Source organism: Platalea leucorodia (assembly GCF_965183815.1).
Source record: "Platalea leucorodia genome assembly, chromosome: 3".
Lineage (NCBI taxonomy): Eukaryota > Metazoa > Chordata > Aves > Pelecaniformes > Threskiornithidae > Platalea > Platalea leucorodia.
The window spans coordinates 52,142,383-52,163,604 of NC_138825.1; the positions used below are offsets into that span (position 1 = coordinate 52,142,383).

Below are 21,222 nucleotides of genomic sequence, written 5' to 3' on the forward strand. Positions count from 1 at the left end.
GAATCAAATGAAGTGATTTAAGACAACAAGAAATGTCAATCAAAAACATGAAATGGAATCTAACTGATAATTTACTTATTATCTATTTTAAGTCATATGACTGCATTATAAACAAAAAGATTTACTGGAGATTCAAGTGTGTAACAGATTTTCATAAATGAAACAGCATGATTTCTTCATGCTTGAGGACATTAAACAATTCTTATCATCTTAGCACCACAACTACGAGCAATATCAACCTTCCCCCACATTTGCAAAAATTAAGGGCTGATTTTAAAGTCTTTTAAAATAACAAGAGCAGTATGATTAAGCCATGTAAGTTATAGCCGGAAAACATAATACGAAATACAGGCTTTTAGAAGACATTATGGTCTTAAGCATTAGTATTTTTCCTGTGTATTCTGCTTTTACATTATACTATCAATGTGGTCATTACAGTAAAAACAAGCATGGAATTGGAAAGGAACATAACTTTATGAGGGGAAATAAAAACCTCCTTGCATTGAACCTTTTCATGTTTCGATCTAATGTAATTGAAGTGCCTCACCAATTCAGTTGCATCACTATGCATTGGTACAAAGGAGAAGGTACAAATCTGCAGCAGAAGCAGGCAGGGCTGTAGCAGTCACAACTTCTGTTAGCTTACACCGTTACTAAGCTGTACGTCAAGTCTGCACTGCTGCGAAAAAAATGCCGAGCTGCTTTTCATTTAGGATTAACCAGGACCCCAGTCTATTTCACTGCACAGCCATGTGAAAATTTTTGTTGTGCAATGAATAAATGTCCAGGGATGAAAACCACACCTTTCAATTGTGGTGCAAGTTTATGCTACTTCAAATGTTTGTGGAATTACTCTGCTAGAACTCAGTTTCATAACTGGTTTTAAATGAATTAAGACCGTGATGCTGCTTAGAGGGACATTCCCACCCACACAGCTTGTGCTGACAACATATTCCTGTTTTGCCTCCTCCTTGCATATGTTAACTTCACAGCTGTTAGAGCTGATCCAACCTCCTCTGTAGCTGCAAGAAACACCAATGTAAATGCAAAAGGGGAGACAGAAGCATGCAGTCAGGACAGGGAGGAGGGCAGGACAGAGGAGCCTGGTGGGAGCAGGAGCTTCGCTTGCCTCAATCCCAAAGACTGCAGTTTGACACTGTTAGCTTCAACAGGCTGGAATGTTTTTCATCAGGATCAGTTTCCTGATCAGCCAACATTGTACAAATGTGGGCACAATACAGGGCAGCAGTAATAAACAGCCTGAAACAGGAAGAAGATAAGACTCCCTTCCAAAGCACTGACAGTTTAAATTGACTCACAGTGTTCACTGAAGTATACTCGTAGATTGTACAAAATTGCTATTGTTAAACTGGAGCAGTTCCTCCAAGATGGACATACTACTGCCCAATAAACATTTATCAAAACATTCCTTTAACTTGACATCTACTTGCCCCAAAATGTACTGTGTTTTCCAATAAATTAGCTATTATAATAGAGAGGTAAACTTTTTTCTTGTAAACAATGCTTTCCTATAGCCTTAAAATCAGATCAGAAACCATTACTGCTACAAAGTAAATAACAAAAGTAGTTTCAGTTACACAATGTGGATGAACATAAACAGAATATCGTATCATAAGTTTCAGAATGTAAACAAATCACATTACCTCTATGGTTAAAATGAAACCCTTGCTATGAGTTATTATCAAAGGGTAAAGGGTAAGAAAATCCTTCACAACACACATTACTGATAATGGCTTGAAAGAGGAGTTTAAAGAATAAAGATGGAGAACTCATTCCAATACATACAGACTGTAGACTCCTAAATGAGGAACAGAGGGATGAAAATCCAGAACTGCAATCTAAATAACCTTTTTTTCTGCTTATAGGCAATTACAGTTTTAGCAGATGGGAACTGTGCTTCTGCACATATCTAAGACTCTCCCAGGTTGAACAGCTCTGCTTTGGTTTTTGAAATCCAGGAACAAAACAAATCTTAGCATCGCTCCCTTTCTAAGGCCATCTAGTAGACATTCTCACTTTATCCCTTACACACAGGCTGGATGTGGCCCATTACTAGTAGCAGTTTCTGACTGCTTTCATAGAACACAGATGGATATGATAGTGATATTTTCTCTATAGAACCTACTGGTTTACACACTAAGCCAGGAAGAAAATCCAAATTCAGCACTCTGGGCAGAGGAGTTCACATTCATATGCTGCAGAAGGACACTTAAACTTACCTGGCACTAGTGTTACTAAAGGAGGACCTGTAGAGGAAAGATAAACTCCTCCTTTCCTGCTGAAGAGCTGCCGTTTTATAGTAAGGAATTCAAGGTTCAGGAAAAACAGAATGAAAAAGAACATCCTTTCACAGCTTTATTGGATCAGTGCTCAGTACGGGATGTCTTAAGTTCCAATTCTACTCCAAAAACATCAGATCCTTTCTAGCAATGATGGACATAAAAGTCCAAACCCCAAAGCTTCCAAAACTCCTGAATGAATGATGTATGCACTAAAATGTATTGTTTAGTGAGCTTCCTACCTTGCCACTTTCTCGCCCTATGAATCCTAACTCAGCACAGTAACAGCACTTTGAAAGGATGTGTGGAGACATTCCCTCTGTGATCTTTTTCACCTCAGTAATCTTGTAACTTGTTGGTTAAGAATCTTTTAAAAGTTGGGAGATAAACTGGAATTCCCTTTCTAAAGTTCCCTTTAAGTAATAAAATGAATCCTCTCCTTGAAAAAGTGCTTTTACCACTAGCTTATTACAGAAAAGGGGGGCACTAACACTTTACTCTGTCCTGTACAGTTGCAGAAATTAGGAAAAATAACCATTTGGAGAGGATCAGAAGTGAACAGAGGTATCTTCCTGCTGTCCACATTCATGTACAGACACTTTTCTACTTGCTAGTCTGTATATTAGTTTTTAATTATATACCTAATTCTACCCATGCAGTACATGTGAAGTATGAGCACATAACATGGCATTCTTGATTCCACTTGGGGGACAAAACAATTAAAATGTAAATGTCACAGTATCTGGCTTGTTAGTGTAGAAGACCTTTATTGGATCTTGCTCTTACTCTAAACTGCTATATGAATTTACAGTTTTGGAATAACATAAACCAAAACACTTCCTTCAGTTCAGGAACAATTTTTTTGGTGAATATTTATTAAGCAATATATTTCAATAAGTAAATTTTAGATTTAGCCAGAGCTGAGAAAAGTCTTTAATATTGTATATACTTAATTTCTGTACTTACTACTGGCTATGAAAGCAGACTTGGGAAGAAAACTTTATCCAGCAACTTTCATGAAAAATGGCTTAGTAAAACAGTTTTTGCACAAGCAACATCAAAGAATTCTGCATCCTTTACTACAATATTTACAGTCATATATGCATAATGGTAATCTGGTAGACTCTGTGCTAAGAGTTTAAGACTCACTGCATGCTTGCACCAAAGGCTATTAATCTGTATCTAGTTGTTTGACCTGGAGATGCTGAACACGTTGCTGACAACCCTGTGCCTTGTCATGCTGTTAACAAAAAGAATTGTCATGTCTTAACTATATTTGCCTGCTGTGCTTTCAAGCCTCCAGTCAACTCCTAAGCCTTCCATGAGAACTTCATCAATGATGTCAACCTCTGACAAATGAGTACTTAATGAATCTGAAGCTCCACTTAACCAGTTGTTGGAAAAGAGGGACACCCATTTTTGCACATACTGGCAGCAAGATATTCCTTACTCTATCCTGATTTATTGCATTGACCCCTGGGAACTGATTCCAGTGGCTGCCTGTCCTCACTTGGAGCTTTTGCAAAACACAGCCTCGGGGTACAGGTACTACAAATCTTCCAGGACCCCTAACAGTTTCACTGCTTCCTTCCCAGTTATGAGCAGAACCTGTGGAGAGGGTCAGAACACTCTTAACCCTACCTCTGACAGGGTGCCAAGGGGGCAGGCAGGGGGCAGGCAGGGCAGCCATGAAACAGGTGGCCCAGAGAGGTCAGGGAATCTCTGATGCTGGAGGGTTTCACAGCTTAGCTAGGGAAACCCATGGTTGACCTGATGTAGTGCTAGTGACAGGCCCACTTCAAATGGGAAGTTGGGTTAGATGATCTCCAGAGGTCCATGCCAAAAAACCATCATTTCTATGATTCAACAAGTAGCTGCAAAGGCAGCAGAGTTACCTGTTCACTTAATGACAGTACCACATGATTTAACATTCTGTTAATGTTTAGGAAGTTAGAATTGCAGCCATAAAACTCAAAACTCTACAAATATTTAAAAGAAAACTTAAATTCTGATTAAACTCATAGCTAGCTATGTTCACAAGTCAAAGCTCCTTTTTTAAAATTAAATATATATTTCTCAAACTCCACTGAAACTGCTGATTCTTCCAGATGAAATCAAGCGTCTTTTACATATCAAGGTGTAAACAAATATGTGCAAATATCCACGACTTGAATTTTGTCCAGAGAAGAGGAAATGTCTTTTAAAAATTAATCCTTAAACTCACTGACGTGTTGTAGTCTATTCCACACATTTCTAGAATTAAAAACAAACCAATCAACCAATCTTTAAAACAAAGGGTTTTTTTGGTTGTTTTTGCCTTGTATTCTTCCCACTAAGGTGAAACACGTTTTAGTTTTACTAGTAAGAAGAAAGTTTTTAATGTACACAATTTCTGCTCCATTTAAAATTTGTTTAAAGATTGACTTGTTTGGGTTTTTAAGAGGATGCTCTTACAGATAACAAGTCCAGAAACACTGCTCCAGGAAGACTGTTTCAGCAAAACAAGGGAAATAATGTAATTCCTAACTGTTGTCAGAGAATATATAGAATTAAAAAAAAAAACCCTGAGAACACAAGACTTTGCTAACACCTTGAACTGTGCCCAAATAAAGAAAAATACAATTCAGGAGTTTAAGCACAGGTGTGTGCTCATACTAGCTCATCCACTTACATGTTGAACATTTGCATTCTGTACTAGCTGAAGCTTTTTTTATACCTAAAATCTGACAAAAGTAGACAAATAAAACAATACAAAGCAATTTGAAAGGCCTTTATCCTACTATTTTTACTCACATACCCCTAAATTCATTAGAAATTGGGGCTGTTACTGAAAGCAAAGCTTGCTGGATCAACTGCTCTTTGTCTTTGAACTATGAGATGGAGAACTAATGTTTGTTTCCAGTTTAGTATTCTCCTATACCGTGTGGAAGCTTTTTATTATTTTCCAAGCTTATTTTCAAAATGAACATATTTTCCAGATCTTTGCCATCCTATGTGACATTCACATGAAATTTACACCATACTGTGCCAGTATATGAAAACACTTTCAAATAATACTACAGTATCATTTGACAGCGTTTTGCTAAATGCAAGGTAGTAATCCTTGCACACAATTCTATAGGCTGACAGTTTAATAGAATGTCCATTGCCAATACAAAACAATACAGAAAAATTGTGGCACCAAAGCAGTACGCTTCAAGGCAAAGCATGACAATTTCCACAGGCATCGACAGTTACCTTATGATAGTACTTCTGTAAAGCCTGAAGGTAATTTCAGCAACCAGCAAACTCCAGATAAAGTTTTAGCAACTCACACACCTTCCTGACATGCTTTATTCGCAGCTCTAACTCGCTATGCTTCCTGGACACGTGAGAGTAAAGCAAATAACATCACCTCTATACTAGCAGCAAACATACCACAGTGTTTTTCATCATGGCTTTAACAGTGAATCCCTCGGAGACCTGCTGCTTGCTTTTCTTCACGTGCCCCAGAGGCTCCTGCTGCTGGGGGCACCTGTCACCTACGGGCTTTGAGGGGCTTGAGCCCGCTTTCTCCACTACCATCTCCCCACCAGCGTCCTCGGCGGACAAGAAGCAAAATACAGACTGGAAAAGACAAACAAACATCAACGCCCCGCCCGCAGTAGGTTAGAAAACGCAGGTCTGTCTCTGTCCCCTTCCCAACCAGCGACACCCCCCCCGCAACCTTCCCGCGCTTTCCCTGCCCCTGACAGGGCTCCTCACCTGCGCCTCGTCCCTCGCTCCCCCTCAGCCCCCTTCTGCATCCCAGCTCCCCCTCCCCGCCGCGCCCGCTCCCCCGTCCCCAGCCCTTCACCACCACCTGCTCTTCTTGCCCCCCCCCCCCCCGCCCCGCCGCCCCGGGCCGTTGCCCACCCCGCCGGCCCTCGCCCTGCCTCACCCCCTGCGCCACCCGCCCGCCTCCCGCAGCCGGCTCCGTTGGGGACGGGGCGGGCACTGGCCGCCGCCGGCGCTAGCACGCGTCCCCGGCCTCGCGCCCGTCTCCAGGCAACGCGTCAACAGCCCGCCGCCTTGCCGGCGGGGGTCACGTGCGCGGGGGAAGCGCGAGGTTAACCGAAGAAACCCCAGCGGCACCCTCCCGCCCCGCCCCCGCGCAGCCCACAGGCAGCCGCCCGGCAGAAATTAACAGAAAGTAATTAACACGGGGGGGGCGGGGGAAGCAGTCACGTGAGGAGAGCTGGGCGGTGTGCAGAGGCGAGAACTACGTTACCCAGAGGGACCCGCGCCTCCTCCGTGGCGCATGCGCAGTCCGCCGCCGGCCGGCCCCGCTCGAGCGGCGGGTGCCGCCGGCAGGGGTGCATGCGCGCGCGCCTCCCTTCCCTTCCCCTCCCCTGCCGCCGCCATGATAGGTGAGTGAGCGCGTCGGGGAGGGAACGGGCCCGGATGCAGATCCGCCCTTTCCTGCCCGCCCCTCCGCCGCCGCCGACACTGGCGCCTCGGCCCCGGGGGGCGGTGTGGGCTGGCTTGGCTTGGCTCGGCTCGGCTCGCCTCGCCTCGCCTCGCCTCAGCTCCCGTCGGTACCCCGCTATCCCCGTGGGCACGTCCGCCCGCGCCGCCTTCCCTGGTGCCTCGGCGGGGTGGGGCGCCTCGGACGCCGCTGCGGGTGGTGGCGGCGTGTGCCCGCGGGGCCGAGCCGGCACTGCGCGGGGCCCGGTGGCCGCGGTTCCAGGGGAGCCGGGCTGGAGCAGGGGGAGCCGGCTGGGCTGTGCCCTCGCTGCCCCCTCGCCTTCGTTAGTGCGCCTCTGGTTGAAGCACTTCGTGCACTTGCCGGGGCTGCGCAGAGGACTCGGGGGCCAAAGTCCTGAGGGGTCAATACTCTCCTTGTTTACCCCTCTGACGGGGGATGACCCACCAGCGGCCAGCCCAGGGCTTGTGATTGAGGTCATTTTAAAATTGCTTTTTATTTCCCCTCAGTAGATGAATCACAAATACTGTTGGGCAAGGTCTGTGTGATTTGTGAACCTTTTTGGCCTTGCCCGGTATATATACATGTTATTGGTCTGGCATGGTACTTGCTGGTGGTGGTCTGAAAAACAAGCAACTTAGGCCTAATCATGTTGGGAGTTTGGCCTTTTGGTCCTTGAGTTGCCTTCTGTACCCATCTAATGCTGGTATGACATGTGAATTGGTTGTTTCAGCAGTGTTTCATCTGTACCTGGGGAGTCCTACAAATTACAGGATCTGTTCTGTAGTCCTTGCCTCTCATTCCACATTTCATTTTGCTTTCACTTTCTCAATTTTATGAATTATTTAAAGTAAAAGCTATGAAATGTAGTAGATGCACTTGTATTTTAACAATTCCTTGCCTTCCTCAGGCTTGCTGTTTCATCTTCAGTGTAGGTGTCATAGTTGCTGCCTACATAAGACCTGATCAAGTTGAAAAGCATGCAGTTTGTCGTCAAAATATTTATTGTTTTTAAATTAAACATCTTAAAAGTGTCCAAGAATCCTATGGGTCTTTCAACTAGATGTAATTTTTTCTTAGCAGTATGTGAATTCAAGTATTTGGGTAATGTTCTTTTTCTTTCAACTTTGCAAAAGCTAAAAACGAAGTTAAAAGCAGTTATTTATGTCGTATTTTCAGTCTGTATAAATATTTATGCAAATGGTCTCTTCCTAGTTGTGGGACCTTACTTACTCTTTTTTCTTGTCATTTGGACTATTTTTTTTTTTCTTAGGTAGCAAAGAATATTTTAAATTAAAGGCTTGGCTTAAGCAAAGCAGAGAGGGTCAGGTATTCCACTGTCTTTCATCTTGTAATGTTATCTCCTCTGCTGATTTGATGTCTTACTATAGTATATAAAATACATGTGTTTACAGGACTGCAGTGTGTGTTTGTTTTTGAATGCTTTAGAAAAGTAAGTTGAGTGTACACAAGGGACTGCCCATGTGGTTACAGAGTTGATGCCTCTAGACCTCATACTGAAATCTAAATGTTTACTTACTGTGCATGAAGATAACATTTATATGACTGAGGAATTATAATTTTTTTTCACCGTGGCAGACAGAAATGTTTGTGAATATTGATTATGAAACATACATCCCAGTTAGCTGCAAATTTATAAACACAGCTTTACATGAGTTGCAACCTCAAATGATTTAAGCAGCAACCTGTTATTTTAATGGGGGAAAAAAAAAGTCACATTTAATTTCCTATCTCTTACTTTCTTTTTATGTCAGTTCTTGTGCTGTGAAATAGGGAGAACAAACCTGATTAACATGTTAGTATTATTATTTTTTCTTATTCTTTCTTCTTCTTCTCTCTCTGTTTTTATTCTTATTTTCTGTCCAGTGAAATAGGTGAACCTTTTTACTCCATCTTCCTCTAAGTGTTTGACCATGCTCATGGTTGTTCTTTGAACTTTTTACCCCTTCCCCCCCCCCCCCCCGCCCCCCCATTTTTTAAGGTATTTTGCTGCAGAAGATTTTTTTGCGTAGCACCTATTGTTCCAGAAGAGGTTAGACAATTGACCTGTGTAACTGGTTTTTAATAGTCTTCATATGATTTCCTATCTTGCTTGTTATTGCGTTCTCCTGCCTTGTTAGTTTTTGTTGACTGAACAGAGATTTGTGGAGAAAGATTTGCTTATAAATGAATTTCTGAGTGCTAACATACTACCTGGAAAAAAAATAGTATATGCTTATTTTCAGTAAGAGGTTATTCCGTGAGGGAGGCCTTCAAAATATGTAACTGTATGTATTTTTGTCTGTGTGACATCTGCATTTAGAATATCATAACAGCAAGTTAATTATGTAACAGTCCATTTGTGTAGAAATTCCATGGAGAAATTTATCTGGGAAGTCCATGGCAGCTGACACATGCATGGTATTGCACTGAGTTCACAGGTTCTTCTGGAATTTTAATTCGTGGGTTTATCTTTAAAAGTATTTATTAAGGTAAATGGGGTAATGGTAGCCCTTGATTTTATAAATGCTTTTAGAAGATTGTTCTGTAATGTGCTTCACTTTTAAGTGAAGTTGCCAGAATGGTTCCTCAGCAGTCCTTTTGCTTATGCGCATATTGCTTTTCTTTAAAGTTGTAATTCATTTATACCACTTGCTGATGGGCTGTTCAGTTAAGGACTTCAGGAAACTTCTCTATAGAAATTTATTTAATTTTATGCTAATAATGAAAAAAATTACATAACTGAAGGAGTGTTTAAGCTAGTGTTTTTAATTTTGACAAGAGAATACTGTATGTATATAGTCTGACTGATGGAAGATAGGAATCCTTGCATAAATTGGTGACCACTGGGCAGCCGAATTCATGCTGCTTTCCATATTTGTAACAGCAATGCAAGTTAAATGAACTGAATATCCGCTGCCGGAAGGACCTGTGTCGTACTTCATTGTCTTCTGTCAGGCAGTCCTCAAAGGAGTTTACTGTAGAGGAAAGCATTTCTATGGACAAGTTCTATACTACCATTTACCTTAAGCTTATGAGACTTCATGTCATATTTCCAGATTTGTGTCCTTTTTTTTGTTTTTTTTTTGTCACTTTGCTTACTATCCCCCGTTTTTTTAGTGGTGTCGTTGTGCTTCAGTGTAAGCACAGTGGAAGTGTCTGTCTGTTGCAGCTAGTTCAAAGCTTTATAGCAGTGTAGGTAGTGAAATTTAGGAAGCATGAGTTAATGGTAAATTGTGTCCAATGGAGAGAAAAGGGATCAGTCTAAAGGCCTGCTGAGCACTAGCCGGATTTGCCACCACCTGCTCACTCTGCCTCTCTCTTGTAATGAGGGGCTGGTTAGGTGCCTTCAGAGCACATTTTCAGGGTTGCACACTTTTCCCTTATGTTTCAGTTGTTTTAACATACCTTTTTGGACTATATTGACATGCATGTAAGTTCTCAAACAGCTTAACTGTATCATCTTTTTGACTTAACATACAGAGAGTAGCCCCAAGCAGAGTATGCTTAGTTTTTCAGATAGCAGCAGAAACCCCCTGGAGCTGTGCATAGAGAGCACAAATTTTAAGCAGCACTAGCTTTATGGGAGGGTGAAAGACCTATATCTAGATCATGAGCTGAAGGTTAAGACTGGTACTTGTGTTATTAATATGATGCTTTAAATTTGACATTTAGATTTGGCAAAAAGTTGGAAATCATGTTCTATTGGGGAAAAAAACCCAATCATTTGCTCAGACATTTGTCCAGAAGTTTTCACAAATTTGCTTCACAGATTCTTAGAACTTTATCTATTTCAATATTTGAAAGATAATATTTTCTTAGCGCTTTTGGTACAGGAGGCATTGGTAAAATACTAGATTGCATTTTTCTGCCTTGGTTAGAGCAGAAAAAATGTTTATGCTGAAGATCTCAATGTTAGATCTTCATTTTTATATTTTTGTTTTCAGTACGGGCTTATCTGTATGACAATGGTATACAATTTTAGTCTGCCTTTTTTTTTTTTTTTAAGCTGGCTGAACTCTGTAAGGTCTGATAAATTCAGTACAATGTCCACGTGGATGCATTGCACTGTGCTCATCTGTTATCACTGGTGTCATAGTTCTGCTGCTTCACAAGGAGCTGTTGGTAGTGCTCTTGTCGAAGTGTTGGAGAGCTTTCGTGAGGATGCATAAAGAGTATAGAACAGGGCCTGAAGTATTTATGAAATGTATTCTGCAATGAGTTTGCTGCTAGCTTATATAGAACTTCTTCTTGTTATTTTAGAATGGTTAATGATGGTAATTTTAAGGCCAATTGTTTTCTGCCACTAAAAGGGGAGATAGAAATCAATGTTAACTAATGATACAGTCATGAAGTAAAAGACATGAGGAAATGGTGAGAGGGTTATATTTAAATATGTGTTTAGAAAGAGAGTGTGGTTGTTCATGTAAGCCAGGAACTAATGGAATTGATAATATATTTTGTAATGAAGACTTTATGTATGAAATACCTTTTGGTTGACTTAATTAACTATTCATTGATTAATTTTTAGTAAAGCTTTTTAATTAGCAGTTACAGAAAATTATTAGAGGTAATTTACTTCGGAAAGTAAAAATATAGGTAATAACAATAGGGCTCGTGGTCTGCTAGGTACAGTTGTGAATTTTATTTATTGTTAATTTACTTTAAAGGATAAAATAAAGGTGGTCACCTAAATATGAGGATTTAATCAGGTTGAGGGCTTCTTATTTTTAAGTAAGCACTGAAAGACATCAGTTGACCTCCTAGCATTTCCAGTTACCTGTTCACACTTCTTCCATGTTGGTATCCATGTCAGGAAGGCAGATTGGTCAGAAAGTGTAATACACTGGTGTTATTTTGAAGATAATACAGGATAGTCTTTGTGGGTTGACAAGAACCGGACAAAAACTTCCCAGAGGCTTGTGTACCTAAGTTAATTTGATAAGAAGAAGTTCTCAATAGCAAAAATTTACAGCTCTATAATTTGATGCAGCATTGCTAACTTCTGTCCTGTGGTAAAGAAGTTTAAGATTGCAACAGGGAATGTGTCTTGAAGTGCTAGTCATAGACTATCATAAAGAGCAAGTAACCCTTTTTGCAGATGTTTAGCAGCATATAACATTGGTACCTCGTCGCAATAATGTTGCCCTAATTAATCAAATCTACTGTTTCAGTGTTTGTTATGTCAAGCAAGTACTAGTGAATTCAGTAAATACTTGTGTTAAAATTTGCAGAAGTGACAAGGCTAACATGGTCTAACGTTATTTGATATTTTAAATTATTCTTACCATGGGAAGCTAGCAGTTCTGTAACTTTCATAGTTTTCCAGGGTGTTGTGTGTTTTTTTTTTTTTTTTAGATGCAGGGTTAAGTAGGCTTCTTAAAGGTTTAATTAAAAGGCAAAATAAATCCAATGGAAATTCAGTGTATAATTGATTCCCGAACTTCTTTTTCCCATTAAAAACCCCAACAATTTTAAAATTAGACCATGGAAATGTATTTTCAAACAAGGAAGAAACACCATTGCTCAGCAAAGTACACCATTGATAAACAGCTCCTTCAGATGCTTTTTTATTTGTTACAGGAAAAAAAAATAAGTTGTAGATTCAATGTATGAATATATCTGTTTCATAAGAAATTCTTTCAGGCATTTAAACATTTTATTTGTAGCATCACAGTACCTGAGAGCTTTATAAATACAGAACAAAAAAACACTGTACCTGTGCTAAATGCTGTAGGTATAACAAAAGAGATGGATGAAGGTTAATATGTACACTCAAAACATAGCTTAGTATGAGGCTTTGTTTTCGTATTGAAAACTATGCTACACTAGTGCTGGCTTCAGGTATTGCTGCTTCTCCTGCTGTATACTGCTCATTCCTTGCCCTTACACCAGCAAATTAATCTTTCAGTTGCAGCAGAGCAACCATCTGTTCAGGCACACCGTGAAGTCAAAAAATAATCCAGAAGAAATAGTTTCTTGTTAATCTGGGCCAATTCCCTGAGTTGGTTCACAGTATGGTGACATGAAAGTTACGTGGGTGTAACTAAAGGGACATCCGTTAATGCCACTTGACCCTTTAAATTGCCAAGTCACATACAAACGGTGGTGGTGTGTAGTGCAGCCGATTGCCACCTCAAGGAGAACATTTTGGTGCCCTCCCTTCCCCCTTATGACCCAACCATGTGTTCCTTGAGCTGACATTGATATTAATGTGACTCCAGAGTGAGCTAGCTAAGTGACCTGGGTTGTCAAAAACTCCAGGGGCATGGGAGGTTTTTGGTTTGTGGGGTTTTTTTTGTTTGTTTTGGTTTTGGGTTTTCCCATTTAATACCCTGTATCTGCTTCCCATTGGATCAGCTGAGAACCAGTGTTGGTGCAAGGGAAGTGACAACCCACGACTGGATTGGCTGAGCTATTTCTTAGTCAACAACATTGGCAATAATGTTACCTTCCTGAAAACCTGTTCTTGAGTTTTCAAATAGCTATTACAGAAAAAAAAGATTAAAACTGAATTTGAAGGAAGATATTGGGGCAGCTTCGTGGAATTTTTCAGGAAATATCTCTCAAAGAATAAAAAACATGGGAGAAGGCTCCAAACTGTTTTAAAAATGTAGAAGATGGGCTCTAGATAGTTAACACTGGCAGGTCAGCATTTCTGTAGTGAATGAGAGATGAAGGTGGTAGTAGAGACAGGTTGTGAAGGGCTTTGACAGTGAAATATGATTCATGCAGCAGTAATCAAGTTAAGGGAGAATGGGAGCCTGGGTGAAACTTGTAGCTATCTGGATGACCGATCACTCCTCTGTGTTGCACTCTTTTTCACTGTGTTCATAATCTTTACTTTCTGCATAAATATTTCTATTTCTCATTGTTATGAAAATAACCTTGAGGAAGCAAAATGAGAATAAACTCTTTCAGAATTTCCCTGAATGAATTCAGACTAGAAATAATGGTGCCAGCTTAGCAACCAAAGGGAAAGTATTTTGGGAATTGTCTGCTTAGATATTTTGATGATCTCATGCTGCGATTTTGGGTTTCTTTCTTTTGTTGGTGTCGTCTTGGTGTTCTATTTCAGTTTATATAATGCGATGGATAGTTCCACTATAACACGTACTTTTCACTGGAATAATAGTTTGAGTTGTAGATCACTCTTACACTTATTTCACGAACGTGTGGAATAATCTTTCAGATGGTTAATTTGATTAAACAAAACCTACATCTCAGAATATTGAAGATTACTTATATTTCATATGCATGACCTGTTTTGCTGGGGTTGTTTCGAGCCTTTTTTTCTTCTGGTAGGGTAACTGTATTGTACTGTGTGTACAGAACTGCATCAGGAAACATTGTGTGTTTTACTGGATTTATATTTTATTGATTATTTTCCGAAAAAATGCTTTGTTATGACTTTATGAGCAAGATTTTAGCAATTTAGTATCATATGAAATAGGTTATCATCAAAAGACATCTGGTTTCTGTTAGATATATGTGAGCATCCTGGATTTCTTTACTCATCGAAGAGGGATGGGAAGACTTTTTGCTTGGATTTCTTTTCAAAAGAAAAGTAGCAAGTGGGGAGGAAAGTGGGTTTTGGTTTGTTTGGTTTGGTTTGGTTAGTTGTTTATTTTTTTAAATGGCCACAAAGTAACAGTATTGTAACATCAAGACACATTAGAGACTAATTAAGCAGTGGCTAAGGATGTTCTGATGCAGTTTTCTGACTATTTCAGATAGGGCCCTACAGATAGAATGTCGATCTGGCAGTTTCTTAAAATTATTTCCCATTGTCAAAATCCCCATCCTTTCTGTATTATCTGGTTACCTAGTGATATATCTGTAAATAGAATAGTGAGTGGATGTGTATATATATATGTGTGTTAATTTAAGATCTGACTCTGTATTGTGCTAAATTCTTGTTATGATAGGGTTGTGTAAGTGACTTTGATCTAGCTGAATCAGTCATGAAAAGGTTTTGCTACCATTTCTTTTTCACTTGCTCCTCCCTCCCATTCTCTGCTGCCATCTGTGCATCCTGCCTCATTCCTCTCACTGACCATATTACCAATTTGACTGTTGAACTAATTCAACTTGCTATTGTAGCAAAAAGCCTGTCCAGTTATGCTGGATATCATCCTCAGAGAAGGGCCCAGTGAACACCAAAATTGTCTCAAGATAAGTGGAAAATGCAGAAGGAGATAGCAAAAATGGGACTAAATAATTTTAGCAGGGTGCTTGTTGATCTGTTTGGGCTTTCTTGTGTTTAGTCCTTCTTGTGCATCTTCACCCTCAGTTGTTGCAGAGTATGCTCAGTTTCTGCAGACGCTGGGAACATATCCAGAGCTGACAAAGGATTTCAGTCCTTTGGACAAAAGGCATTATAAAGGAGAAGATTGTATTTAAATTCCTATCTTCTTTTCCTGAGTGACAAATAAAGATAAACTGAAAACAGCTTTTGTAGTGGGAAAGATAAATTCTTGCATACGTAATGTGTAAATACAGTATCTGTTGCCAAAACATTTGGTCCAGTCTGTGTGATGAGAATAAAATTAAGAATCTCAAATTCCACTTTTTCACAGAAACAATTAGGAAAAGGCCTATGCTAACAAAATATGGAAATTTAAAAAATATTTTGGAATACATAGCAGCAAATGCTACTGCTTAAGAGTCCCCACCAAAGTAATGTCTGTCTTTGTAGATAGATTGAAAGCCAAAGATATTATTGGATTCTATTTTGATAACATTGCCTCAAGAGGTGGAGTAGCGTTCTTAATTGGAACCACATATATCTGCATTTACTGAAATAGATTAATTGGACTGGCATACGCTGTATCATGGAACTGTCAGTTGCATAAGTGGTCAGGCCACAGAAGCAAACAATACTGAGAATGGTGCAAGTTTTTCAAGTTCCTATATTTAGTAGAAGCCCAAGGGAGAGTAAAATCATTAGTGGAAACTGTTACTTTGACAAACAGGTTTATGTAAAAGAGATACAATTTGTTCTTTTCAACCAATTTTATTGTTTAATGATTTTTTTTTTGTGGTGCACTGTACATAAGTAGAGTTGGACTGAAAATCAACTTCTAACACAAAATGTAGCCAGTTATGTATGAAGTTTTCCATTAAAATAAGGAAAAATGGAAATGTTAGAAATGTGCAGCTATATACCCAGAATTCACAGAATGCCTCTACAAAGGTTGGAGACAATTAGCCGGCAAGCTTTAATTACATAATTGTCAATTATTTCACAATACGTGGTTTCTCCCTTCTGAACTACAGTGTGTGGCATCTTGCAAATGTTTGCCTTTTATGAGGACTTCATAATCATTAAGGAAGTAAATTTTAGTATGGTAAATTATGTTCTTCAATATCTATATTTTAACAATTCTTCAATTTCCAAATGTTGTACCTTAGGCCTCTCCCAGTCCCTTTGTATTTTGATCAGTGCAAAAGGAGTGGAAAGATGGATGACCTTACAAAATAAGGACAAAAATCCATCAGATTTATCTGATGTAGAAAAGTCCATCAGTACCCTCTTGTCTGTTTTATTCCTGAGGCTGGACAAGATGGAGAATGAATTAGTTCATTGCTGTGCACTTTTTGAGGCAGACTGAAGTCTGCCTGATTGTACTAAACCAGCTTTTAAGCAGTAACTCTTACGTTGCATCACTTTTCTCAATAAGCATGTTCATGTCTACATTAATAATGTTAATGTTTGACCCATGAAAAATTGTAGCACCAAAGTTGTTTTTGAGGCGTATGAAAATAACTGAGATGATAGATTTGCCACGTTATTACAAAATCTCTATTAAAATGACAAGAGACAAGAGGGATCATTTAAGTTCTCCAGCCATTAGTCAAATATGAAATTTGAGTTCAGTGATCTTAAGGGTAGAAATTAATGAACATTTAATCATGAGACTGGCTTTTATTTCATGCCCTTGGGAAATTTGTAGTGGTAGCTGGTATTTGTGCTGGTAAATATGCATCTATTCTGAAGAAGGCAGACTGATTAATGAATTCTCATGAATTCAGCCAAAAGATTTCAGTAAATAACTTGTCACAATTATGATGCATTAAGTACATGATAGCTTTATGTAGGACATTTCAGTGATGTCTTTTTTACAGTGGGTACATGCCTATCGTGGGTAAGCCACAAAATCTTCAGCCATTCATTCTAAATATGTCACAATACCTTCCAAAAGAAGTGGCATTGTAAATTATATGCTTCAGAGAAATTAACCACGTTAACTGTTTTCCTGCTTTGTTATCTCTAAGCTGTTAGAGTAAATTTTTACAGCAAAAGCTCTCTTGGACTTTGGAACCATTTGAAGCTGTCTGCAGAAATTAATACCTGTATTCATGCTAACAATCTCAATGGAGGAAGATTTTTAAACTCTGACTCTAAAACTGTTTTAAAGCTTTCATCCCCTCTGATGACCTCTGAAACTGTGATATTATATGCCATTATTTTCTTCTTCATTTATTTTTGGAGGGGTGAAAACAATGATGATGACACACACACATCAAAAAAGAACGATGGGCCATTGCCCATTAAACAGCTCCAAAATAAATTACCTGGATCCTGCATACAGTTTTTAACCCACACCTCTCAGCTTTATTCCAGTTAGGATTGTTAAGGAAGACTGATGGTTTTCTATACTCAGCCGGTTTGAGCTAAGTTGAAATGATGAAAGGAAGGTGATTATCAAACGAATGTTCTCAAGGAGTGCCTTGCCATTAATGTCTTCCCTTTTTAACCCTGATTTTGGAAATCTGACCAATGGGATTGTGTGTTTATTTACTGTGTATGTCAAAAGTTCCTTTGTTGTATATTATTTGTCCCTATAGCATAGATTGTTTTTTTTTCATAAGGAAACAACAAATATTTTTACTTGCTTTGTTGTATTCCATGCTTTTGGAAATTCTTTTGACATTCTCTTATGATTTGAGGTCACAGCTTGTCTTTGCCTCCAAGCTCTAAGCCTAAACCCTTCTACTGAGAGTGTACGCAATCCTGATGTGAGTATATGAAAGAAAAGCATTTAGAAGTTGGTTTGATTTATTGTTTAAGAGCTTCAGAAACTGGTAAAGATGAATGAAGCTACTAATTGAGGAAAGAGCTTGTCATTCCATGGCAGTTTAAAGGACAGCAAGGTTATAATATATTAATGTGTAGGAAATGAAAGCACAGCTTTTTAGAGAGCAGTTGCCATCAGAAGGTGTTGATTGTGCTGTGTTATTTGTGAAGGTGGTATGAACAATACATTTGTTATCACAAGAGTCAGATATCCTGGTTGGCTTTAGTTTATCTGTGAAAACTTAGTAATGTCATTAGAAATGTCTGAAACTTACATGTACTGTATAAAGCAGTAGGCTTACATACTAAGCTTGCTTATGGTGACATAGATGAGCATGGAAGCAAATTAATTTACATTTGTAAATTGTTTGTGATACATAAAAACCACAAGCAAATAAAAAAGGCGAACTTGTCTTTCTAGAAACAAGATATGCTTGGTTTTGTTCATCACTGTTACGATGACCAATGTGAATGCTGTTTTGTTAAAAGTGTAAAGCTTTTTTGCATGATGACATAGTTCCACTAGTTCCTTTTCGTTGTTTTTTTTTCAATGTTTTCCTGTTGTTTGTGCAGTTTTTTCTATATCTTTTGTTTAGCATTTCTAAATGTTTTGCTCAGTGGTGAATTTCCCACCCTTAGTTCATTGATTCATTTTTTTTTTTTCTAGTCAATTTAGACAATAGAACTGTCTTGTGTCAGATCTAATATATCAGATTTAATAACTTTCAGTGTATAGAGCTAAGGATATTTAGTTAACTCCAAAAGAGTATGAATCACAAGAAACTGAAATATCTGGGCTTTCCAAGACTACTGTGTCAGCTATTTCTCTAAGCCACCCTTTGCATCAGTGGAAGCATTAGCACTCATTGAATTTTTCCCTTCAAAATTCAAGGAACAGTGTTCAGCCGCTTTCTGTCTTAATTGTTTTCTCTGTGTTTTTTCCTTTTTTCAATATGCCAATCCTGTAACTTTCTGGTAATGTGCTTTGAGGTTATGGAAAAAGTATCTTCCATTTTCTTTATTGGTGTTAAATAAAGGGATTGTGGGTGATGGAAATGAAAGTGTTTCATATTGGACTTCATATTATATCTCTGGCATATGGTTCTCCTTTCAATTTTAATTTTTTTGATGAGCTGAAATATTTTTTGTACATTTGTTTGCATTTCTTCCCTTTTCTGATACAGTGTCCTCTGTGGAATGCTCTCAGTGGAAACATATGTTCAGAACTTCAAAGTAATTACACTATTACTAAAAGCTTCATAATCAGATTACTGAAACTAAATGTTGAAAAAATTTGATTTTCCCTTATCCAATCATATCAATTTCATTCCAGTCTGCTCTCTGGCTGATTGAAGAAACATGGCAGGACAGAGTCAAAGACTGTTTAGAATGTCTAAGTCTGGTATAGACCAGTTCCTGAAAAAGAAAAGGGAGCTTAGAGCAGTTTTTAGTCTGAGAGCACAAGATTAAAAATTAGTAATATATATATATTGCCCATTTTAATGGTAAATTTTTAGCTGTAGGTACCTCTACTTGAGAAACTGGATGGGGATAACTGAAGCACGAGCTTGGCTCTGTATGATAATTGACCCTCTTTCTCAGAAATAATAGGTTCAGTATGTATTGTTTACATACATTGTTTACAGCTGCTTTGTTTACAACATATTGCTTTTATTACCTTTTTTCTTCCTATAAGAATAAATTTGTTGTTGTGATCGATGGTTCTAGTCTATGTTGAAAAAGCTGTTTATTGCCAGGAACACTTTTCAGGGTCTACAGTCTAAGATTTTTATTAAAAAATAAAATTAAAAAAGGGAAAACAAAGCTTTACTTTTGCTCTAGCACAGTTAGGGCGCAAGACTCCAAAAATTCTTACTCAGATTTACAAGAAGACGTCAAGAACAGGAACTGTACCTAATCTCCTTTCTTCTTTATTGTTTGTAGCTCATCTGGAAAATATGGGGTCTTTCAAGAACATGAGACACTTTCTTAATGATCTTGAACAAAAAGGCTGTGTCTGTTAAGGTCTTACCAAGCTCTGGGTGTAGCAGTCTGTTTACATGCTACATATTTTTTCTTCAAGCTGTATGAAGCTACAGGCTGACCTTTGTGTCAAATATTTTGACTTACTCACTTTACATAATTTTGAGCTATTTGTTGATACTAACTCTGCTACTGTATGAGATCTAGCTTTAGCCTGGTGTGTGCTTTGGGTAAGCAGATGGAGTTCTGAGGCAGGTAAATTCTAAAATTGGTTAATGATTAATTTTTTGAATTTTTAAATTTTTTTCATAGTCTACTTTTCATTCTGCTTGCCCTCATTGTACAAAATAAAATAGCAGATGAAGCTGGAAAGTTTCTTTTACAGTACTTTTAACAATTTCCATTAGAGTTATCTTGTTGGAAGCAAATATCCCATCTGGTTTACTCTTTAACACAGCAAAACTCCTTAGTGAGCTGTGTGGCAGAGCCTGGCTGAATTCCATACAATGAGGCTCTTGGCCCTGAGCAAGATGAGCACAATCTGTTTCCCATATTTCTAATAAAGGAAAAGAAGAGTTTCTTCATTTGCTTCTTTGTTGCTTATGTTTACATTTTATGCCTTCCTTTCTTAGAATAGCTGCTTTCCTGCTGTTATCCGTTCTCTTGTTTTCGATACAGGTAAAATGAAAATGCATTACAGCCTTATAAAAGTACCAAGCGCTGCTCTGAAATAACATTAAAACTCAAATTTTTCAAGCCTAGTGTGGTGCTTTGGCCACATCAATCTCATTAAACATCTGAAGCTTAGGGGAGGCGCTTATGGAGCCATTTCTGTTGCTTTGTTCTGTGGATAAATGCTAGACTTGAGTAACCTGTACTAAAGTCAGTGGGAGTCACACAGCTGATCCCAGCACTGCTCTGAAAGTTTACCTGTGCTGTCTGAATTCAGCGGACTGCTTCAATCCATAACTTTATTCTCCAATTTGTACCTGAGAATTACTGACAGTTATATATATTTAACACAGGTTGATTTTACTGTGGTGTGCGTGCAGTTCTGCTTAGGTGTTATGAAACTGCACCTCTGAATTAATCTCTGGATTAAATTTATTTTTTTTATTAATACAAAGATAAAAAATAATTGCATATTTAGAAAGTAACCATCAGATACTTTAAAATTGTATTTAACACCATACAATTAATCTAACATTATATCAAATCAGTGAACACCTGTTTTGTGTTCACACACTTAGCCTTTTGCAGAGATTTTGGGTTCTTAGCCAGGTAGTAGCCTCCTGACCAAAGGAAACATAACTTGCATTAAAGTGAGCAGGCTGTTTTAGGACACTAGCTTCGTAAAATCATATCATGAATACATTTAGGATTTGATTTTTTTTCTTCTCACTTGTATAGGGTTT

At 38.6% G+C, this 21,222-nt stretch overlaps 1 protein-coding gene across 1 annotated transcript in view; it reads right to left on the bottom strand.

Moving 5' to 3' along the window:
- The window catches only part of PACRG (parkin coregulated), a gene marked incomplete at both ends in the record, with an annotated part of 256,332 nt that extends 250,468 nt beyond the window's left edge, over window positions 1-5,864 (bottom strand). The window contains one exon of the mRNA XM_082305452.1: window positions 5,718-5,864. Within this exon, the coding sequence (XP_082161578.1) occupies window positions 5,718-5,864 (147 nt within the window). The remainder of the gene's footprint in view (window positions 1-5,717) is intronic.
- Window positions 5,865-21,222: the final 15,358 nt, after the last annotated feature.